The sequence below is a fragment of the Mesoplodon mirus genome (genome assembly GCF_964341445.2).
Source record: "Mesoplodon mirus genome assembly, chromosome: 12".
NCBI lineage: Eukaryota > Metazoa > Chordata > Mammalia > Artiodactyla > Ziphiidae > Mesoplodon > Mesoplodon mirus.
Window position 1 is genome coordinate 92,970,517 of NC_138988.1, and position 20,590 is coordinate 92,991,106.

The window sequence follows — 20,590 nt, forward strand, 5'->3', positions numbered from 1 at the left end:
CATTTAAAAAGTAATTTTCTATTCATTTTCCATGGGCACTATTGGAGACTTAATAGGCCAATGTCTGTTGACATGATTATTTTCCATAAATGGGTTCTCATTCCTTTTCCATTTATCTACCATGAAATAATAAGACATCCAAGGACTCTTGATGTTTAGTTTTTTTTTTTTTTTTTTTTTTTTTGCGGTGCGTGGGCCTCTCACTGTTGTGGCCTTTCCCGTTGTGGAGCACGGCTCCGGACGCACAGGCTCAGCAGCCATGGCTCACGGGCCCAGCCACTCCGCGGCATGTGGGATCTTCCCCGGACGGGGGCACGAACCCGTGTCCCCTGCATCGGCAGGCAGGTGGACTCTCAACCACTGCGCCACCAGGGAAGCCCCGATGTTTAGTTTTGTTTTCTCATGATGTCCTATCTCCATGGCAAACATGTGACAATTCTCCTTTATGACAAATTGATCTATAACAAAACAGCATCTCATTTGAAATGTATGAAAAATAATTCCAATTAGTCTACACAAAGACCCACCTACCTCCACACATACCCTTCCATATTAAAACCCTTCAAATGTTTATGAACTCTCTTTACAGAATCATAATGTTGTGGGCAGAAGAAAAATAATCAACTTACTGTATCTTGCATTTCTTATGGAGAAAACAGACAAAGTAGAAAATAAAAAGAAGCATCAGTCTTTAGAGGTCAGGGTTAACATATGTACCACAAGCGTTGGGGAACAAGTGTAGAAGTCCTACACTGCTTTGAAAAATCACAAACTCTGCCTTGGTATTAAGCCTATGCTACTGAAAGCAACGTTCTGCGTGAAGGTTAGCTGCTGGTTATGACTGTGGGGAGAGTGAGGGCTCTACCTTTAAACTGAGTTCACAAACATGCCACTTCATCTTCTCAACATTTACTCTGGTTAGACCATCCACTGTGATAACTGAAAGGTAACATTCATTTCTAATGGACTGAAGTTTCCACGGGAAGCCTTTTTATAGCAAGTGCAGAGATTTTAAAGAGCAGGGACGATCCTAAGAGTACCTTAATTCACGATTTAGTTCAAACTATTTACTGAGTACTTACTCCATGCCAGGCACTACACGAGGGGCTGGAGACAGAGATGAGTTTCCAATCCAGTGGGAGAGCTCCAAAAACACACAAAAAATTACAATTCTATATGTAAAGGGATATGACTAAGGTATACTGAAGATACGAAGGAGGCATAGAGGAGAGCCATCAAACCAGATGGGGCTCCAACGGAGATCAATGGAAGTTTCTTTCTTTTTTTTTCTTTTTTGGGCCAAGCTGTGTAGCTTGCAGGATCTTAGTTCCCTGACCAGGCATTGAACCCAAGCCCACGGCAGTGAAAGCACCAAGTCCTAACCAGTGGACCATCAGAGAACTGCCCTCAGTGGAAGTTTCTTAAAGAGGTGATGTTGGAACTGAGTCTTGGGGAAGAGGGTTCCCCAGGGAACTCAGGTCATACAGCACGATATATGTTCAGGACATCACAATAAAGGTTAAACAATATGAGACTTGCAAATTTTGAAACAATGACATTTTGGTTTGGTTCAGTCTAAGCACTGCATGTGTTCAGAATTCCACAAGTAGTTTGGTAGTGCTGGGCCAGTGAGACGGGGAAGACAGGAGAGACAAGGTGAAGAAGAGGGCAAGAGTCGTATTAGAATCTCATGTGGGAATTCAAGTCGGAACAGACACAGGTGGGATTTTATCCTAGGACTAGGATACCATTCAAAGCACTAGGATTACTGAAGTATTGAAACATATGACTTCGTAAATTTTAAAATGCCAAAAGGGAAATTTAAAACATTTAAAAAACATTCTATTCATAATTCTATCTTCTTAAAATTATAACTATTTTCAAATCTTCTTGTTTCCTTTGATTTTAGTCACACAGTTTCTTAATACATATGCCGTCTTAGTGCTCATAACATTTGCATTCTACTTTATCACACTGACTGGTAAATCATTTCCCATGTAACCACCGTATGTGATATTGCAATGACCCCAGAGTATTTCACTGGGTTCTTCTGACAACTCAACCATTTTCTTCTTCTGTGTCATATAGGCAGTTTCCAGACTTTCCTATGACAATGGCATTTTCATAAGCAGCTTCTGCATGTATATTTTATCTTATGCTTTCCTTGAGGTAAATTCTAAAATTGCCAGGCTACCAAGAATGAATAGTTTTATGACCTTTTGTTACTCAGGTGGAAGAGGGCTGGGTACTTACTGTTTTGCTCCAAGTAAGGCCTGTAGTGTGGTGTTCCTTGATGTAGGCTTGAAGCTCACTCCATATGTTCAAATACGACTTTACCCAATCCACATGGCGTAAATCACTTTGTCATAAAAGAGAGTGGAAGAGAGTGGATTTAGGATCTATTTAAAAACATTGGGGAGCACATGGCAATCCAGTAACTAAGGCTCCAGATGACTCTGGAACAACTGTCTTTCTAGACCAGTCAGTGTGGACTGATTCTGAAAAGAACCTTGAAAGGATGGTGGTCCTGGTCTCCCCTGAGAGGAGCTGAGTGCCCTGAGCTCCAGTGCGGAGCAGAGAAGCCCACAGAGAGAGCATCCACCAAACTCAGTCAGTTCATCCTCGTGTCATCTCTCACGGGGAGATGAACATGGAGGGGAGACCATTTCTCTCTGTACTGCTTCTGATGCAAAATGAAAAACAATGCACTTTCAGGCAGGAGAATGGTACAGAAAAGAAAACGTCTTTGGTTTGTTTTCTAATAATTTGTGGAATTATTTGGTTGAAAGTGTAACCAAATTGGAGAATTTTGGGCTGACAAGGGAAGTTGCTATAGTAAGAAAAATGACTTCCTACAAATGGGTAACACTCAATACTTCTAAAGGGACAGTCATTTAAATTACTTCAATTTGATACTCATAAGGACAAATGCAAGTCAGGCAGGGCATGACTGGTATTTTTATTCCAATTTTACTGAACCAAGAAGTGGTAAAATGTTAATCCAACTTTTAAAGCTGGATTAATATACAGGATTGGGAGAACTGTTAGAAATATTAAATTTATAGGTAGGCAAAAATAGTTGCATTTCCTTTGGATTATTTCCACTCACCCATTTTTTTCCTACTTTGAATAAAGTAGTGGTAAATGAGAAAATGATGAAATATCAGTTAACAAAAATTTAATCACAAACCTGGGCCATTAATCTGAAGACAATCATGGAAGGAAATCTCTATTATTCAAGCTCTTGTCAGTAATGACTTGTCTCTGGACATATTTTGTTTTCCTTGAAAAGCTCTAAGTACCACGAGCATGTTTAGAATCCCACTGTATTAAGTCATGCCATTTAAGAAAAGGGAAATGGGGAACTGAAGTCATAATTATCTGCCCCTCAAAGAGGAAAAACATGAGTGTGATTTTGTTCTACATCTTTAGATTTACTGACTATAATGATCAAATCTATGAAATATTTCATTGTCACTTTTTCACTCTTACAATCAAAGCCCAAACCCATATATTTATATATATGGTCATTTAATACATACATGTGCATATGTATGTACATACAACACACATGTCTGTAGGCATTCTAGAAAAAGCAGGCTGCACGTTCAGTACACTTCCATTAAAAAGTTTAACAAAGGATGAAGTCCAAACCTGCATAAGCAAATTCATTTTTAACTATTACAGTATGATTTTAACTTGAAGAAAGTTCTAGCAAAACTTGTAATAAGGCATAATAATATGGTGCCTTTTAACCTGAAGTCAGTTTCTAAGAGACAACAGATTGAGAAGGACTCAACTATACCTCCAGAGCTGCAAACCCAGCCTCAGTTCCACTTCCCTTGTAAGAAGCTATGGGAAGGATGTGTGACTCTTAATGATTATGACTCAGAGAGGTCTTACCTCTAGAAAGTCAAAATAATTCTGCTCTATTCATTTATTGAAAAAGAGCCAAGCAACCAGTCGAGCCAGTTGAAAAGGTTGCACAGATGCAGAGTCCACTGGCCACAGCCCTTCTGTGTAAACCACAAGGAAGCCTGCCTTTCACCTCCTCCACCCACGTGCCTGTCTGTCAGGTAGGCAGCAATAAGTCTGCCTCACTGGCGATGCCTCATCCATGAGTCTGCAACACCCCACAGCCCTCACTGAGTTCACACAGAAGGGAGACACAGCCAGCTTGGGTGCGCCCATAAATGGGTGTTGAGTGAGTGGTTGTGGAGTACTGTGCTTGCTTTGGGTTATCGGTCCTGGAAGCTCACCAGTGACTTGGGACTGGTCTGGCTACTTGTGGAAGTGAGCTGAATAAATCCACACCCGTGGCTGCATTTCCCCAGCATATTACACACTCTTCAGGTGGTCCATTAAGTTTAAGTGAATTGTCCTTGATGTTGTCAGAAGTACATTTTCTACTTAATAGCCGACATTGAGGAGCAAATACTATCTCTCTTTGTATATGTACAAAAAAGTGGAACTCCTAACCCTCTTGGCTATACTACCACCTGGGGAGAATCACTCACACCCATGGGCCCAAGATACACTCAAGTAGGGACTGGGAGGAGGACAGGAGCTGATGAACTGAGATAAAAACAAAAATGGCCTCCAAGGGTGATATGCAAAAAGGCAGAGACTTAGGTATCTTGAATAGGCACCTCTGTATATTCCAAGAAAAGACTAGGTAAAGAGGTCTTTTATGATGTTGAAGTCGTCATGGGCTGTTCATGCTGACATATTTTTGCAACTTAAGCTTGTTCTTTCCTGAACTGCTATTTTTATGTGAGCAGAGCAGATTGTCTTTCATTTCTTTTTCTTTTTAAAATTTTTTAATAGATCTTTATTGGAGTATAATTGCTTCACAATTCTGTGTTAGTTTCTGTTGTACAACAAAGTGAATCAGCCATGTGCATACATATATCCCCATATCCCCTCCCTCTTGCGTCTCCCTCCCACCCTCCCTAACCCAACTCTCTAGGTCATGGCAAAGCACCGAGCTGATCTCCCTGTGCTATGCTTCTGCTTCCCACTAGCTATCTATTTTACATTTGGTAGTGTGTATATATGTCAATGCTACTCTCACTTCACCCCAGCTTCCCCCTCCCCTGCCGTGTCCTCAAGTCCATTCTCTACGACTATGTTTTTATTCCTGCCCTGCCACTAGGTTCATCAGTATCGTTTTTTATGTTTTTATTTTTTATTTTTGATTCCATATATACATGCCAGCATACAGTGTTTGTTTTTCTCTTTCTGACTTACTTCACTCTGTATGACAGACTCTGGGTCCATCCATCTCACTACAAATAATTCCATTTCATTTCTTTTTATGGCTGAGTAATATTCCATTGTATATATGTGCCACATCTTCTTTATCCATGCATCTGTCCATGGACACTTAGGTTGCTTCCATGTCCTGGCTATTGTAAACAGTACTGCAATGAACACTGTTGTACATGTCTCTTTTTGAATTATGGTTTTCTCAGGGTATATACCCAGTAGTGGGATCACTGGGTCATATGGTAGTTCTAGTTTTAGTTTTTTAAGGAACCTCTATACTGTTCTCCATAGTGGTTGTATCAATTCACATTCCCACCAACAGTACAGGAGGGTTCTCTTTTCACCACACCCTTTCTAGCATTTATTCCTTCTAGATTTTTTGATAATGGCCATTCTGACTGGTGTGAAGTGATACCTCATTGTAGGTTTGATTTGAATTTCTCTAATAATTAGTGATGTTGAGCACCTTTTCATGTGCCTCTTGGCCATCTGTATGTCTTCTTTGGTGAAATGTCTATTTAGGTCTTCTGCCCATTTTTAAATTGAATTGTTTGTTTTTTTGACATTGAACTCCATGAGCTGGTTGTATTTTTGGAGATTAATCCTTTGTCTGTTGTCTCATTTGCAAATATTTTCTCCCATTCTGAGGGTTGTCTTTTTGTCTTGTTTACGGTTTCCTTTGCTGTGAAAAGCTTTTAAGTTTCATTAGGTCCCATTTGTTTATTTTTGTTTTCATTTTCATTACTCTAGGAGGTGGGTCAAAAAAGATCTTCCTGTGGTTTATGTCAAAGAGTGTTTTTCCTATGTTTTCTCCTAAGAGTTTTATAGTGTCTCTGGTCTTACATTTAGGTCTTTAATCCATTTTGAGTTTATTTTTGTGTATGGTGTTAGGGAGTGTTCTAATTTCATTCTTTTACATGTAGCTGTTCAGTTTTCCCAGCACCACTTATTGAAGGGGCTGTCTTTTCCCCACTGTATGTTCTTGCCTCCTTTGTCATAAATTAGGTGACCATAGGTGCGTGGGTTTATCTCTGGGCTTTCTATCCTGTACCATTGTTCTACATTTCTGTTTTTGTGCCAGTACCAGACTGTCTTGATTACTGTAGCTTTGCAGTATAATTTGAAGTCAGGGAGCCTGATTCCTCCAGCTCCATTTTTCTTTCTCAAGATTGCTTTGGCTATTTTGTGTCTTTTGTGTTTCCATACAAATTGTAAAATTTTTTGTTCTAATTCTGTGAAGAATGTCATTGGTAGTTTGATAGGGATTGCATTGAATCTGTAGATTGCTTTGGGTAGTATAGTCATTTTCACAATACTGATTCTTCAAATCCAAGAACATGGTATATTTCTCCATCTGTTTTTTTCATCTTTGATTTCTTTCATCAGTGTTTTATAGTTTTCTGAGTACAAGTCTTTCGTCTCCTTAGGTAGGTTTATTCCTAGGTATTTTATTCTTTTTGTTGCGATGGCAAATGGGACTGTTTCTTTAATTTCTCTTTCTGATTTTTCGTTGTTAGTGTATAGGAATGCCAGAGATTTCTGTGCATTAATTTTGTATCCTGCAACCTTACCAAATTCATTGATGAGTCCTAGTAGTTTTCTGGTGGCATCTTTAGGATTCTCTATGTATAGTATCATGTCATCTGCAAACAGTGACAGTTTTACTTCTTCTTTTCCAATTTGTATTCCTTTTTTCTTTTTCTTCCCTGACTGCTGTGGCTAAGACTTTCAAAACTATGCTGAATAAGAGTGGCAAGAGTGGACATCCTTGTCTTGTTCCTGATCTTAGTGGAAATGCTTTCAGTTTTTCACAATTTAGTATGATGTTTGCTGTGGGTTTGTCATATATGGCCTTTACTATGTTGAGGTAGGTTCCCTCTATGCCCATTTTGCCTCTTCTCATTCATACTGCACAGTTCTATAGTCTCCAACACAAAGTGGCAACATTTGGAGTTATATCATTGGGCACAGTTGCCTCAAACACGGTTCTCTGGGTGCAGGGAGTCTGTTACTGAGTATCAGTAATTTAACCAAAGTTTCCTTAGGGTGGGAGAGACCTCAGGAGGAAAAGAGGTGGAAGGAAGTCTGTCTCGAAAGCTGCGCTTCCTAAAAGCTCTAAGACCTGTTTTGCTAACATAGAATGACTAAACTCTATGAGGGGAGGGGAACACTGCGGCTGGTTTTTGTCTTATTTTGTTTAGTATAATTGCTCTATTGCAATATAATTCACATCCCAGGCAATTCATCCATTTAAGGTGTACAATTCAATAGTTTAGTTCAAATTGTGCAGTCATTAACACAGTGGTTTTAGAACATTTTCATCACCCCCAAAAGAAATCCTACACCCATTAGCAGTTACTCCACATTTCCACCCAACTTCCCCAGCCCTAGACAACTGCTAACCTATTTTCTGTCTCTATGGATTTGCCTATTTTGGAATTTCATATAAATGGAATCATACAATATGTGTTTTTTTGTGTCTGACTTCTTTCACTCAGCACAATGTTTTCAAGGCTCATCCATACTGCTACTTGTATATTTCATTTTTTTAAAAATGGCTGAATAATATACCATTGTATGGATATACAGTTTGTCTATTCATCAGTCGATGGACAAATACACTTCATTTGTCTATCCATCAGTAGCACATTTTGGCTACTATAAATAATGCTGCTATGAACATTCATGTACAAGCTTTTGTGTGGACATGTTTTCATTTCTTTTGGAAATACACCTAGGAGTGGGTTGCTGAGTGTGACTGTTATTTTTTAGTAAAAAAAAGAAAGTATTGGTACATATTTCTTAAAATGATTGTTGGATGTATGGGTATTTTTTGTATTGTAATTTTTATATCTTACATATATTTATAAATATTCTCCTGTATCTACTCAATGTTTATTAAAACCAAAAATAACCTATAGAAGAAATAGTTATGCAAGTTTTGAATATGTAATATTGGTCAATGACCTGGGACTACAGGAGGTATTTATTTACACATTCTGTGCAAGTTTTCTATATTCCATACAAAATTTGTCTTATAATGTTGTTTTCTTCTTTTCCTACTTAAAACCTGTTCTTCTGGCTGATATTTTTAGATCTATGTTAGTAATAGAAAGAAGTGAATTGAAGCAATTATCCAGACTATTCAGGTCCTCAAGTTTCCTTTCATCTGGACAGTCTGGGTCTGTGAGTGAAATGCAGGAACCCCTGCATTTGCTGACTGATGATCATTTCTATTCCCGTCACCTAAGGGCTCAGAGGGGGATTCACTCTGAGCTCAGTGCCCAGGGGGTGGAACTTTGTTGCTCTTATTTTCACCTCATTCCTTTCCTGCATGATGAAGCATCAGCCACATCACATCTTGCCAGCTATTGACAAGGCAGGCCATGACATCATCAGAGGTGAGGGATCTCATGACACCCCTTCAGCAGTTCAGAGATATCTTCCTGTCTATTCAGCTCTGGCCTCTCCCCATTTAGTCCCATTTCCAATTCTAGCCCCAGTTTGCGGCTCTCTAGGATCTATTATTTGTGCTGGAGAATGCAATGTCCTTTTAAGCTGGCTCTCCAGGCAAAACCTGTTGGTTCAGTCTCATCTGTACTTTCAGCAGCACTTTGAATGGCGGCTGTTCTTACAGATGTCTCTCTGTCCACCCAACTGTATTTCATCTTAACGCAATCTCTGGTTTCCCTCTCATTGGCCTGGTTTATTGTCTCATCTCATCTCTGTTCCTCATTTATACTTCATTTCCTAAGCCCCGTTTATTTTCTCTCCTCACCCACCAATTCTTTTTTTTTTTTTTAATTTTATTTATTTTTTGGCTGCCTTGGGTCTTCGTTGCTGCGCATGGGCTTTCTCTAGTTGCAGAGAGCAGGGGCTACTCTTCTTTGCTGTGCATGGGCTTCTCATTACGGTGGCTTCTCTTGCTGCAGAGCACAGGCTCTAGGGCACGTGGGCTTCAGTAGTTGTGATGCATGGGCTTAGTTGATCCGTGGCATGTGGGATCTTCCCAGACCAGGGATCAAACCCATGTCCCCTGTACTGGCAGGTGGACTCCTAACCACTGTGCCACCAGGGAACTCTCACCAATTCTATTTTGATCAGTGTAAAAGGTTTGTCTATTTAGGGCTGGTCCATCACAAACCATCACGGATCTCTCTCATTATTGTGGGGATACATAACAGAGTGACATGCATTCACATGGGGAGAGTTTATTCATTACCAGAGAACTGAGGCAGACTTTCTAAAACACACATATTATCTGGATCATTGATTTCACTTTCCACTTTGCTCTACCTGGGAAGATGGGATTTTTCCTTAATGTTTGTAGTAAACTAGACTTTGAAAGGAATCAGTAATGAACTACATTAAGCTTGGGGACAAATGTCTAACAAACAATCAATTGAAAATTTGGTCAATAAAAGAAGGTACGTACCTGTGTTTGTAGTCCTTTAAGACCCTGTTAGTGTAAAAGGTGGCTGCATCATTCATCTCCTTGACATAAGGACCGGGTTTGGGGGACTGAGAGAACAGGACCATCACCAAAGCATAGAAAGAAAAAAAAACAGGGTAAGAAAGAAAATGCCTTGAAGAAGAAGAGAAGCAGTGCAGATGTTGACTTGAAAGTTGGAGGCAAATCTTGCTCTGTAAAATCAGTGAAGCACTTTCCACATGTCAGAACACAAAGCCCTGAACTTCAAAAGGGTAAGAAAGGGCTGATGTATTCAGCCTGAAAGGAATCTTCCTTTCATGTAACAGGCGGAGGATGAAGGAGCCTGAAGGCAGCCATGAGTTCTCCCAAATACTCCACAAACCTGACAAGGTGCAGGGGCAACATTCCAGCCAGACTCACCACAGCTATCCACCCAAGGGCAGGGATGCTTTCGCTGACAGCCGAGAGATGATTAAACATTTTACTCCCCCGGTTTCTCTCTCTGAAAGTTTGGATCTCCTGAATCTTTTCCGATATTGGTTTCAGAAGTGCAGCCACATCGTTCTGGAAGCAAACATTGAGCACTGTTACTGAGGACAGAATGGAAGCACAGCACCTCCACCCACGCTGGCCTAAGCAGGGCTACTCAGCACTTGTCATTTGTCAGGGGCTTTCAGAATCCAGCAGACTTTTTTCTTATGGTCATACTGTATTTTCATTTTCTGAAGTATGAAAATTGTGCAGATTTCTTACATTATTAATGCTGTCTCCTGAGACATGGAAAAAATGCAGCAGTACAATACAGTCCCCGTTTTGGAGACCGCTGCATGGAACACAGTGAAACTGAGTGTAGATCAAGTTATATTTTCTAATGGAATGCACAGATCACAGCCTAGAATAACACGTGTCTAAAATCAGGAAAGGTAGAAGTTAGTAAAAGGATATCTTCCTATTCCTGTGGGAAAATGACGTGAGGAAGGGTCCTGGGTTTTTACCTTAATTACTAATCCATGTGAAAAAGTGGAAATCTTTCACTGAGGCTCTCTGTACGAAAATGTAACAGCTTATAATATTTATAGTAACCTTAGTCTGGTTTGGTTTTCAGCATTGTCCTCAGACAACTTGGCTGATGGCTACTCACCCCTCTCACTTCTTTTTTATTATTTAATTTTTATTTATTTATTTATTTATTTTTGGCTGCATTGGGTCTTAGTTGCTGTGCGCGGGCTTTCTCTAGTTGCGGTGAGCGGGGGCTACTCTTTGTTGCGGTGCATGGGCTTCTCATTGTGGTGACTTTTCTTGTTGCAGAGCGTGGGCTCTAGGTGTATGGGCTTCAGTAGCTGTGGCACACGGGCTCAGTAGCACAGGCTCAGTAGTTCTGGCACATGGTCTTAGTTGCTTCGTGGCACGTGGGATCTTCCCGGACCAGGGCTCGAACCCATGTCCCCTGCATTGGCAGGCATATTCTTAACCACTGTGCCACCAGGGAAGTCCCACCCCTCTCACTTCTGATTAATTGATTCAACAACTGACTTTTCTAGTCACATAAAAACACTTCTAAAATTATGTGAGCTGAGTTATGAAGTATCACAGAGATTGGTGCTTGTAGCATCTCCCCATAGCATTCTTGACTTTCTTTGGTTTGGAAGAGCAGATACAAGTTATCTGATTTTTTTTTTTTTCTCCAAAGAAATAGCAACAGTTTGTACTTCAGCTTTGTAAAAGCAGTTGAAGAGGTTTTGGCAGTATTTTACATAGTCTTTTAAAATAGAAAAGCCCCTTAAAGCTCCTTAATTTCTTTAACCAAGACTTCAGAGGTTCTTAACCGAACTTCAAGGTTCTCAACTTGGGCTACACATTGAAATCACCTGGGAGCTTTCAAAAACAGGCCTGGGGGGCTTCCCTGTGGCACAGTGGTTAAGAATCTGCCTGTTAATGCAGGGGACACGGGCTCGAGCCCTGGTCTGGGAAGATCCTACATGCCGCAGAGCAGCTAAGCCTGTGCGCCACAACTACTGAAGCCCGCGTGCCTAGAGCCCATGCTCTGCAACAAGAGAAGCCACTGCAAGGAGAGGCCCACAAACCGCAACAAAGAGTAGCCCTCGCTCGACGCAATTGAAGAAAGCCAGTGTGCATCAACGAAGACCCAACGCAGCAATAAATAAATTAAAAATAAAAACAAAAAACACACAAACCAGGCCTGGGCCCCACCCCCAGAGACTCTGATTTAACTGGTCTGGGGGTGGCCTGGGTTTCGGGGGCAATTGGAAAAGCTCCCAGGTGCAGATTTTAATCACTGCTACAATGGTAGTTTAACATCCTTTAGGACAGTGTTTCTGCCAGGGACAGCAAACCATTAGGGAAGAAATAATGCTCAGCTGCAGTAGCTTCCAGCCCTCACTTCTCCTTCTTGACCCTGTATATGCCCTCCCCTAAAAGAAATGTATAAAGGCTTTGGAATTATAATGACCTTGGTTCAAATCTTTGCTCTGACACTTTATGAGGCCTTGAGCAAACTACTTAACCAAAGCCTTGGTCTTCTCATCTGTAAATCAGAGATAATAATACTTACAGCTTATAGGCTACAGGAGAGGTGACGTCTTAAACCTCTGGCACATGGGATGGACACAATAAACGTTAATTGACTATCATTATTACTATTACTCAGTTAGCTCAGACTGGGGGTAAAAAATATGTTCTCTGTTAATACATAATATTCATTTGCCTCAAACAAACAGTCTGTGTATTTAAGATAAGAGAGGCTCCAAATAAACATCCATGTAGGCTAACAGGATTTTAGGGTTACAGGTGTCTAAATTAGGTCTTCTAGTTCAGGTTTTTGACAGACTCAGCTAAGTGGGTCACAATCAGTATTTTAAAAAAGTAACTGAAAAAGAATAGAAAATATCAGAGGGCATTTACATGTATACGGTTGGGTATTTTTTTTTTGTGGCCACACCGTGCCGCATGTGGGATCTTAGTTCCCCAGCAAGGGAGAGTAAAGGCTCAGGTCTGGATGAGACTGCTTGGGTTCAAGTCCTTGCAAGTCAGTGTACTAAGCTCTAGAACTTTAAACAACTGGCCAAACTTGTCTATGATTCCATGATCACATCTCCAAAATACTGTCGATAATGGCACTCACTTCACATGGCTGTTAGAAGGAGTAAATGAGAGAACATGTCTGTGCTTGGTAAGGAGTCAGGTACATTGTGAGTGCTGGACAAATAGCAGGAGACCTCAAAGATATCTGCCAGTTTAAAAATCTCTGATTGACAAGATTCACTGGCCAGCTCTTTCCTATCACTGACATGCAAAATCAGGAAAAACATTTTCTAACTGAGATCTGCAGATGGAGAAGGCATGTTTTTGTTTGGGAGAAACAAAAAGAAATACAGGGAAAGAAAGCAAAGCGTTCTTAAAGTTCTCAGTGGACTTTTTTTTCCTGTTTTATTGAGAAATAATTGACATACATCACTGTATAAGTTTAAGGTGTAAATATATACAAATCAAACCAGAATGATGGTTTGATTTACATATACTGTGAAATGATTACTACAATAGGTTTAGTTAATTAATATCCATCATCTGATATAGATACAATAAAAAGAAAAGGAAAAAAGAGTTTCCCCCTGTGATGAGAACTCTTAGGATCTACTCTTTTAACAACCTTCCTACATATCATATAGCAGTGTTAGCTATGGTCGTTACGCTGCACAGTACATCCCTAGTACTTATCTGTAACTGAAAGTTTATACCTTATGACCAGCTTCCTCTGATTCCCCCTTCCCCCCAGCCCCCAGTTCTGGTAACCACAAATCTCTTTTTCTGAGTTTGGTGGGGTTTTGTTTGTTTGTCTGTCTAGATTCCACATATAAGTGAGATCATACAGTATTTGTCTTTCTCTGACTTACTTCACTTAGCATAATGCCTTCAAAGTTAGTGGACTTTTAAAATTCTTCCATACTGAAGGCGGTGAAGAACAAAGAAAGGTTGCTGCAGAAGCTAGCCAGGTCTTGTGGAAAATTCATGAATACCTTCCCACCTTCTCATTTTCCCTCTGGCCATTACAAAGGAAAGGTCTCATAGGTGTGACAGGAAGACCCTAAATCAGGGTTGTTATGGGCTGAATGTGTCCTTCCCAAATTCAAATATTGAAGCCCTAACCCCCAGGACCTCAGAATGTGAGTGTACTTGGAGGCAGGGTCTTTAAAGAGGTGCTTCAGTTAAAATGACATCATGAGGGTGGACCCTAAACCAATATGACAGGTGTCCTTATAAGAGAGGAGGATGCACACACTCACAAGGGAAGACCATGTGAGGACACAGGGTGAAGACAGCCGTCTACAAGCCAAGGAGAGAGGCTTCAGAAGCAACCAACCCTACTGACACCTTGATCTCGGACTACCAATCTCCAGAATTGTGAGAATATACATTTCTGTTGTTTAAGCCACCCAGCCTGTGGTACTTTGTTCTGGCAACATTGGCAAACTAATATGAGGGTGTAATGACAGTACAGGAAAAGCAAACACCCCCAAACTCTCAACAAAGAAACAAAACCCCTCTAAACAGTCCCTGCCCCAAACACAGCTCTTCCATTTTCTTGGTGAATGACTGCTAAAGTCAGGTTTAAATGCCCTCCCTGGAATTTCACTCTTTAGAAGGGAAACACTTCCCTCTTCAAGGGATCCTTTTTAGCCCAAATTCAACATCCAATCAAAGGTGCGTTATATAGGTTTTCCCAGAAGGCAGCTGATAGCTGATTTTAATTATGGCAACACTAGTAAAAAGCATCCTAATTTTCTGCAGTGATTTGCTCAGCCATGATATTCTTTTCTTTTCTTTACATCTTTATTGGAGTATAATTGCTTTACAATGTTGTGTCAGTTTCTGCTGTATAACAAAGTGAATCAGCTATACATATACATGTATCCCCATATCCCCTCCCTCTTGCGCCTCCCTCCCTCCTCCCTATCCCACCCCTCTAGGTGGTCACAAAGCACTGAGGTGATCTCCCTGTGCTATGCGGCTGCTTCCCACTAGCTATCTATTTTACATTTGGTAGTGTATATATGTCCATGCCACTCTCTCACTTTGTCCCAGCTTCCCCTTCCCCCCTCTCCATGTCTTCAAGTCCATTCTCTACATCTGCGTCTTTATTCCTGTCCTTCCCCTAGGTTCATCAGAACCATTTTTTTTTAGATTTCATATATATGGTTAGCATATGGTATTTGTTTTCTCTTTCTGACTTACTTCATTCTGTAAGAGAGACTCTAGGTCCATCCACCTCACTACAAATAACTCAATTTCATTTCTTTTTAAGCCATGATATTCTTGATGTAATGACATTTTTGAGAAAGGCCAGAATATCTGAATTGTTAGTGATATCTGGCCTATTGCCCCAAGGGGAAAAAGAACCAGAAACTGTATATTTACAATGTTAGATAGATTTATTAAGGCCATCTTTGTTTATCTCTAACTTCCCAAGAACAAACTCTAAAGTCTGAGGAGACAGAGTATTCTGGAAGATATTTTATATTGGTTATCTGATGAAAGCACCAAAAAGATTGAGAAAGTTTCCTTCTGCCTTAGTTTGGCAATTGCGTGAAGAACTGTCCTCATTAAAAAAAAAAAAAAAGTAATGTTGAGAGGACTAAGTACAACAGCTTTTATTCTGTGCCAATAGATTTCTTGTGTACTTTAAAGGAGGCTTACATCCTCCAGCTCATCCTGAACTTTCACAGCTGCAATCAAAAACACAGAGAGAACATTCGAGTTGTGGTGTGATTTCCATCAAGGCTGGCCGTGTGGGATATCAGAGGAAAAGCGAATTGTGGGGTGGTGGGGGGCTATTAGAGGAACTTCCACCTGTTTAAGTATTAAGCATGTATTAAGCATACTCAATAAATACAGGTTGAATTGCACTGATGTCAATTAACGCTACAAAAGGGCTTTCCACTGATGGGAGATAAATTTCAGAGGCATCCTGGGTTTTTTTCAATGGTATGCATCGGTGGTAGCTTTTCAGACACAGCTAAAAGCTAGTGTGCTTTGGAATGACTTTAAATTGGCCAATTTTACATAGGCCTCACCCAGATTTATTTTTTAACTTATCACTCAGGTTTCTTTTATTCCGAGAGACTTTTCCCTGAAAGAAAATCATTTTTTAAGACTCATGTGAAGGTTAGCTGAAAAATCTCCCTTGCCCTTCCCCAGGTTTCTGTGGCTTTAACAGAAGGTCAAAATGGCCAAACTGGAGAAGATGCATGTGCAAACTGCACGTTTCCGCAAGTGTTTCCAAGCACTATCTTAGCTCAATGGGACTGTACTTTGGAGAGTATTTCAGGACTCCATGTCTTTATGACCCTGGTTTCTGCTTTAAAGCTGAAGAGTTGAGACCCATTATCAGCTTCATCTCAGTTTATCAGCAAGCTCTGTAGAAACTTTACCCAAAAAGGAAAACCAAGTTCCCACTCATGCTGTTTTGTAAGGGATGGAACAAATTCTGGGAGTTTGACCTCAAAGATGTGTCACTGAGTAAATTGAAATAAGCTTGTTATTTCTGGAATCCATGGTTCTTGTGTAGTTTCTACATCAGGTAGAAAATGGATCAATCTGATATTATTTCTTTTAAAATAATTTCTTTTTCTGATTACATGCTCTTTGTGAAACATTGGAAAATAAAGATGGAAAAACATAAGTAAACAATAAACGTCCTTAATTCTACCACACGGAGAAAACCACTGCTAAATGGCGATTTTTTTCTTGTAGATGTAATTATCAGAGATATCTTCAAAAATAACAATTACTTTAAAAATAATGGCTGTTAAGACCATAAGGAATAATCGTAAGAGTTGAATTTAAGCAGTTCAGTTAAAACAAGCAAGCACAAAAACAAATAAAAACCCATCAGTATACTGGCAAGTTCGCTGAAACTATCATTTTTAGAAAGGATGTTTTAAGTACAAATACTACAAAGACATTATTGTTACAACTCAGGCAAACTTAATAGCATTAAAGTAAAAACTGGACTTTTTAATATTTGACTCCCACCTTCATTAAAAAATTCTAAGAAAGCTTATGTCAAGCAGTACATCTTAGCTAACCATACTACCAAATATCAACCACTATTACTTTGGCTTAGTTGTTTTTGTACAAAGTTTTACCAGTTGATTCCATGTGAGTGCATATGAGTATATAGCACAGAAAACATATGGAAAGATACTCATCAAAGTTTTTATTTAACTGTATTGCCTTATCCACATATTTTAAATTTTCTAATATGTATATGCATTTCTTTTGTAATGAAGGGAAAAGTTTTAAAACATACTAACCAGTTTTGTACCTTCAATGGTAGAAAAAATTTCATATACGTGTTATTAAATTTATAGATATCAAATAATATTAAGACTTTCTCAGCATTAGGGAAGTAGCTCTAGGAAAACATGTTCAGAAATTATCAGAATAAATTATTCAGATGAAGAAGAATAGTTGACATTTTTTCAGGCAAAGGTTATCCACATCAGGAACAGTGTTTGCTTCTAAAAATATATCATTTGGGCACATTCTAATAAATGAAGCAATTATTTTCATCATTTTAAGTCAAAAGCAAACTTTTTTTTATCAGAAATGCTAATTTGCATTAACTTGCTTTGGTGCAATTGTAGATATTTCTCTAATTTCCCTTCATTGTTCCTCTAATATAAAAATTTTCCACTGTCCAGAAACATTTTGGAGGTTTCAGAATATCCTCACGATAACACTTTCAGAAACATCTGTACACTTAAGACAACTTGAAAATTTAAAACATTTGCAAAACTGTCACAGAAAATCAATCTAAATAAATAAAACTAACTGAGCTCCATGAATGTACGTGATGCTATGGTAGCTGCCATTGTACTGCATTATGACAAATCCCTTGGAAAGTATTTTTATATGTTCTTAAGGCTTTACATTCCACATATATGTCTTATTTTATGATTGTTAAACTCTCTTAAAAGTACACTCAAGGTGGGCTTCCCTGGTGGCGCAGTGGTTGAGAGTCCGCCTGTCGATGCAGGGGACGCGGGTTCGTGCCCCAGTCCGGGAAGATCCCACGTGCCGCGGAGCGGCTGGGCCCGTGAGCCATGGCTGCTGAGCCTGCGCGTCCGGAGCCTGTGCCCCGCAACGGGAGAGGCCACAACAGTGAGAGGCCCGCGTACCGCAAAAAAAAAAAAAAAAAAAGGACACTCAAGGGACTTCCTGGGCAGTCAAGTGGTTAAGACCCCACGTTCCCAATGCAGGGGTCACGGGTTTGATCCTTGGTCAGTGAACTAAGATCCCACATGCGGCACGGTGCAACCAAACAAACAAACCAGAAATACACTCAAGAATCCCAAAGGCTTTTTTTGCTTTTATTCCTTAAAAATCATTCTTAAAGAATTAAATTCTGCCATTTGCAACAACATGGATGGACCTGGAGATTATTATGCTTAAAGAAATAATTCAGACAGAGAAAGACAAATACTATATGTTTTCACTTATATATGGAATCTAAAAAATTTAAAAATGAATGAATATAATGAAACAGAAACAGACTCATAGATACAGAGAACAAACTAGTTACCAGAGGGGAGAAAGGGAGGAGGAGCAAGATGGGGAAGGGAATTACGAGGTAGAAACTATTACGTATAAAATAAATAAGATACAAGCATGTAATGTACAGTGCAGGGAATACAGCCAGTATTTTATAATAACTTTAAATGTAATATAATCTATAAAAACATCTAATCACTATATTGTACACTGAAAATAATATAACGTAAATCAACTAAACGTCAATTTAAAAAAAATCATTCTTGGGACTTCCCTGGTAGTGCAGTGGTTAAAAATCTGCCTGCCAATGCAGGGGACATGGGTTCAAGCCCTGGTCCAGGAGGATTCCCCATGCCGCGGAGCAACTAAGCCCATGCGCCACAACTACTGAGCCGCGCTCCAGAGCCCGCGAGCCACAACTACTGAAGCCCACGAGCCACAACTACTGAAGCCCGCATGCCTAGAACCCATGCTCCACAACAAGAGAAGCCACTGCAATGAGAAGCCCGTGCACAGCAACGAAGAGTAGCCCCCACTCACCACAGCTAGAGAAAGCCCACGCTCAGCAATGAAGACCCAACGCATCCAAAAATAAATAAAAAAATAAATCTTAAAAAAAAATCATTCTTAAAGAGTAAAAGGAATGAATTGCTTTCCATTATGAACTGCATTGTCTTGATACTTATGAGAGAACCTTCCAACATGCATAAACTCCTACTTAAATTTTTAATACAAATCTATCAACAACCCATTATACTCATCAGCACATTTTTTTCCCAGTAATAATATTTGAAAGACAAACTATTTCAGACATAACAGAAAAGCATACAAAGTAATGACAAGCACCCATATACGTGAAACATAATTTAATATTGCACTGGGGCCCAGGATCATCCCTATGATATCTCTTTACTGACATCTGCCAAAAAAACAGCTGGAAATGCAGAGGTCTGGAGCCTGGGACACAGAACTATTCAGATAGAACCTCAGGGGTAGCACTGAAGCTTGATGTCAAATTGTTGTATTTTTCTCATAAAGGTAGAACAGTTGCAAATTGGGCATTTTTAGTGTAGTCTTTTCTGCCAAAGGATTCAGCAAACCACAGGCTAAAGAGCCTTCTCCAAAGTCATTTTTAAAAACTATTCAGATAACAATTTACACTATTGCTTATCAATATATTTAAACCTCTCAGAATCATGCAAAGCCTTATTTAGGATTTTGGGGCCATTGACCCAATGAACAATGGACACTTCCTTGTCAGTTCCCACTTCCTGTTTTTTGTCTTTGCCACTGTTCACAAGTGTGAGCCCCACCTGTCATCATTTTTAGTTTTTGTGCGCAGTATCTGGGGAAGCCCTCACTCTAAAACCTAAAATTTATTCATCAGAACAAGAACACAGTTCTGCTGATGTGATACGTGGGCCACAATTTTCTCTAAGCTCTCAATGTTTGACTTGTCTCAGAATGGTAGGTATGTGATATAAAAAGTCAAGTTCAATGGATATCTACATGTATACACAGTAACCCAAATAGTTTGTATCCTTACAATATCTCATCTCCTGAATCTTACTGCAACAACAGGGGTCAGAAGACGATAGAAACGAACAAACTTAACATCAACTGCTCCTCAGAATGAGAGTTATAGTTTTCATTATAGTTGTTCTGATAGGAAGAGAATTTCACTGATAGTACAGGAAGATAATAGTCCAATCAGAGAAAATACATCTTTTCCACTCATTCACGTATTGGCTAACGACTGTATGTGGGACACATACAAAGCTGTAGTGTCTCTCTCCTGTATGACTGGACTGGACAAAATGGGTTCCTAGAAAATGCTGGGTTCATGGCAGGGACATGGGATTAGCTAGATTATTTGAGATCCGGGAAGGAAGCAGTGCGTCAATAATGGGCAATGACAAATAAAGACATACGAAATCATGGCAGAGAGAAACCAGAAGGGGAAATTAAGTTGAAAATCAAAAACTTAACCTGGTTATCCACAGTCAGCATAAGAGAATAGACTGGATGGTTGAGAAGAATCTCATCTTGTACTTTGTCATTGTTTCAACTTATTTTATGGACACAGCTGAAAAGACATCAACTTTCCCTCTCTTTGGGTAGGTACTATCTGGCTTCTGACAGTGATACATTTTATAATCACCTATAATTTTACTTTATGGGATTCTGAACATTAAAGCTGAACAGTAGATCTCACTGTGCTTTTACTTAAACGCACAGGGACTTCACTAACAATTTCTAAAGTTGGAGAGAATTGCCAAAACCATTCAAATTTACCAGCTTTATAAAATCTAATACAAT

General features: G+C 39.6%; 1 protein-coding gene across 2 annotated transcripts in view; it reads right to left on the bottom strand.

Annotated features, from left to right (window-relative positions):
* CAP2 (cyclase associated actin cytoskeleton regulatory protein 2) overlaps positions 1-20,590 on the bottom strand; it is a 138,034-nt gene that overhangs the window by 29,049 nt on the left and 88,395 nt on the right. For both annotated transcript variants that reach the window (XM_082638459.1, XM_082638460.1), the window contains 3 exons: positions 10,121-10,264; positions 9,704-9,789; positions 2,254-2,359 (listed from right to left, as the gene is read on the bottom strand). In XM_082638459.1, the coding sequence (XP_082494585.1) occupies positions 2,254-2,359; positions 9,704-9,789; positions 10,121-10,264 (336 nt within the window). The remainder of the gene's footprint in view (positions 1-2,253; positions 2,360-9,703; positions 9,790-10,120; positions 10,265-20,590) is intronic.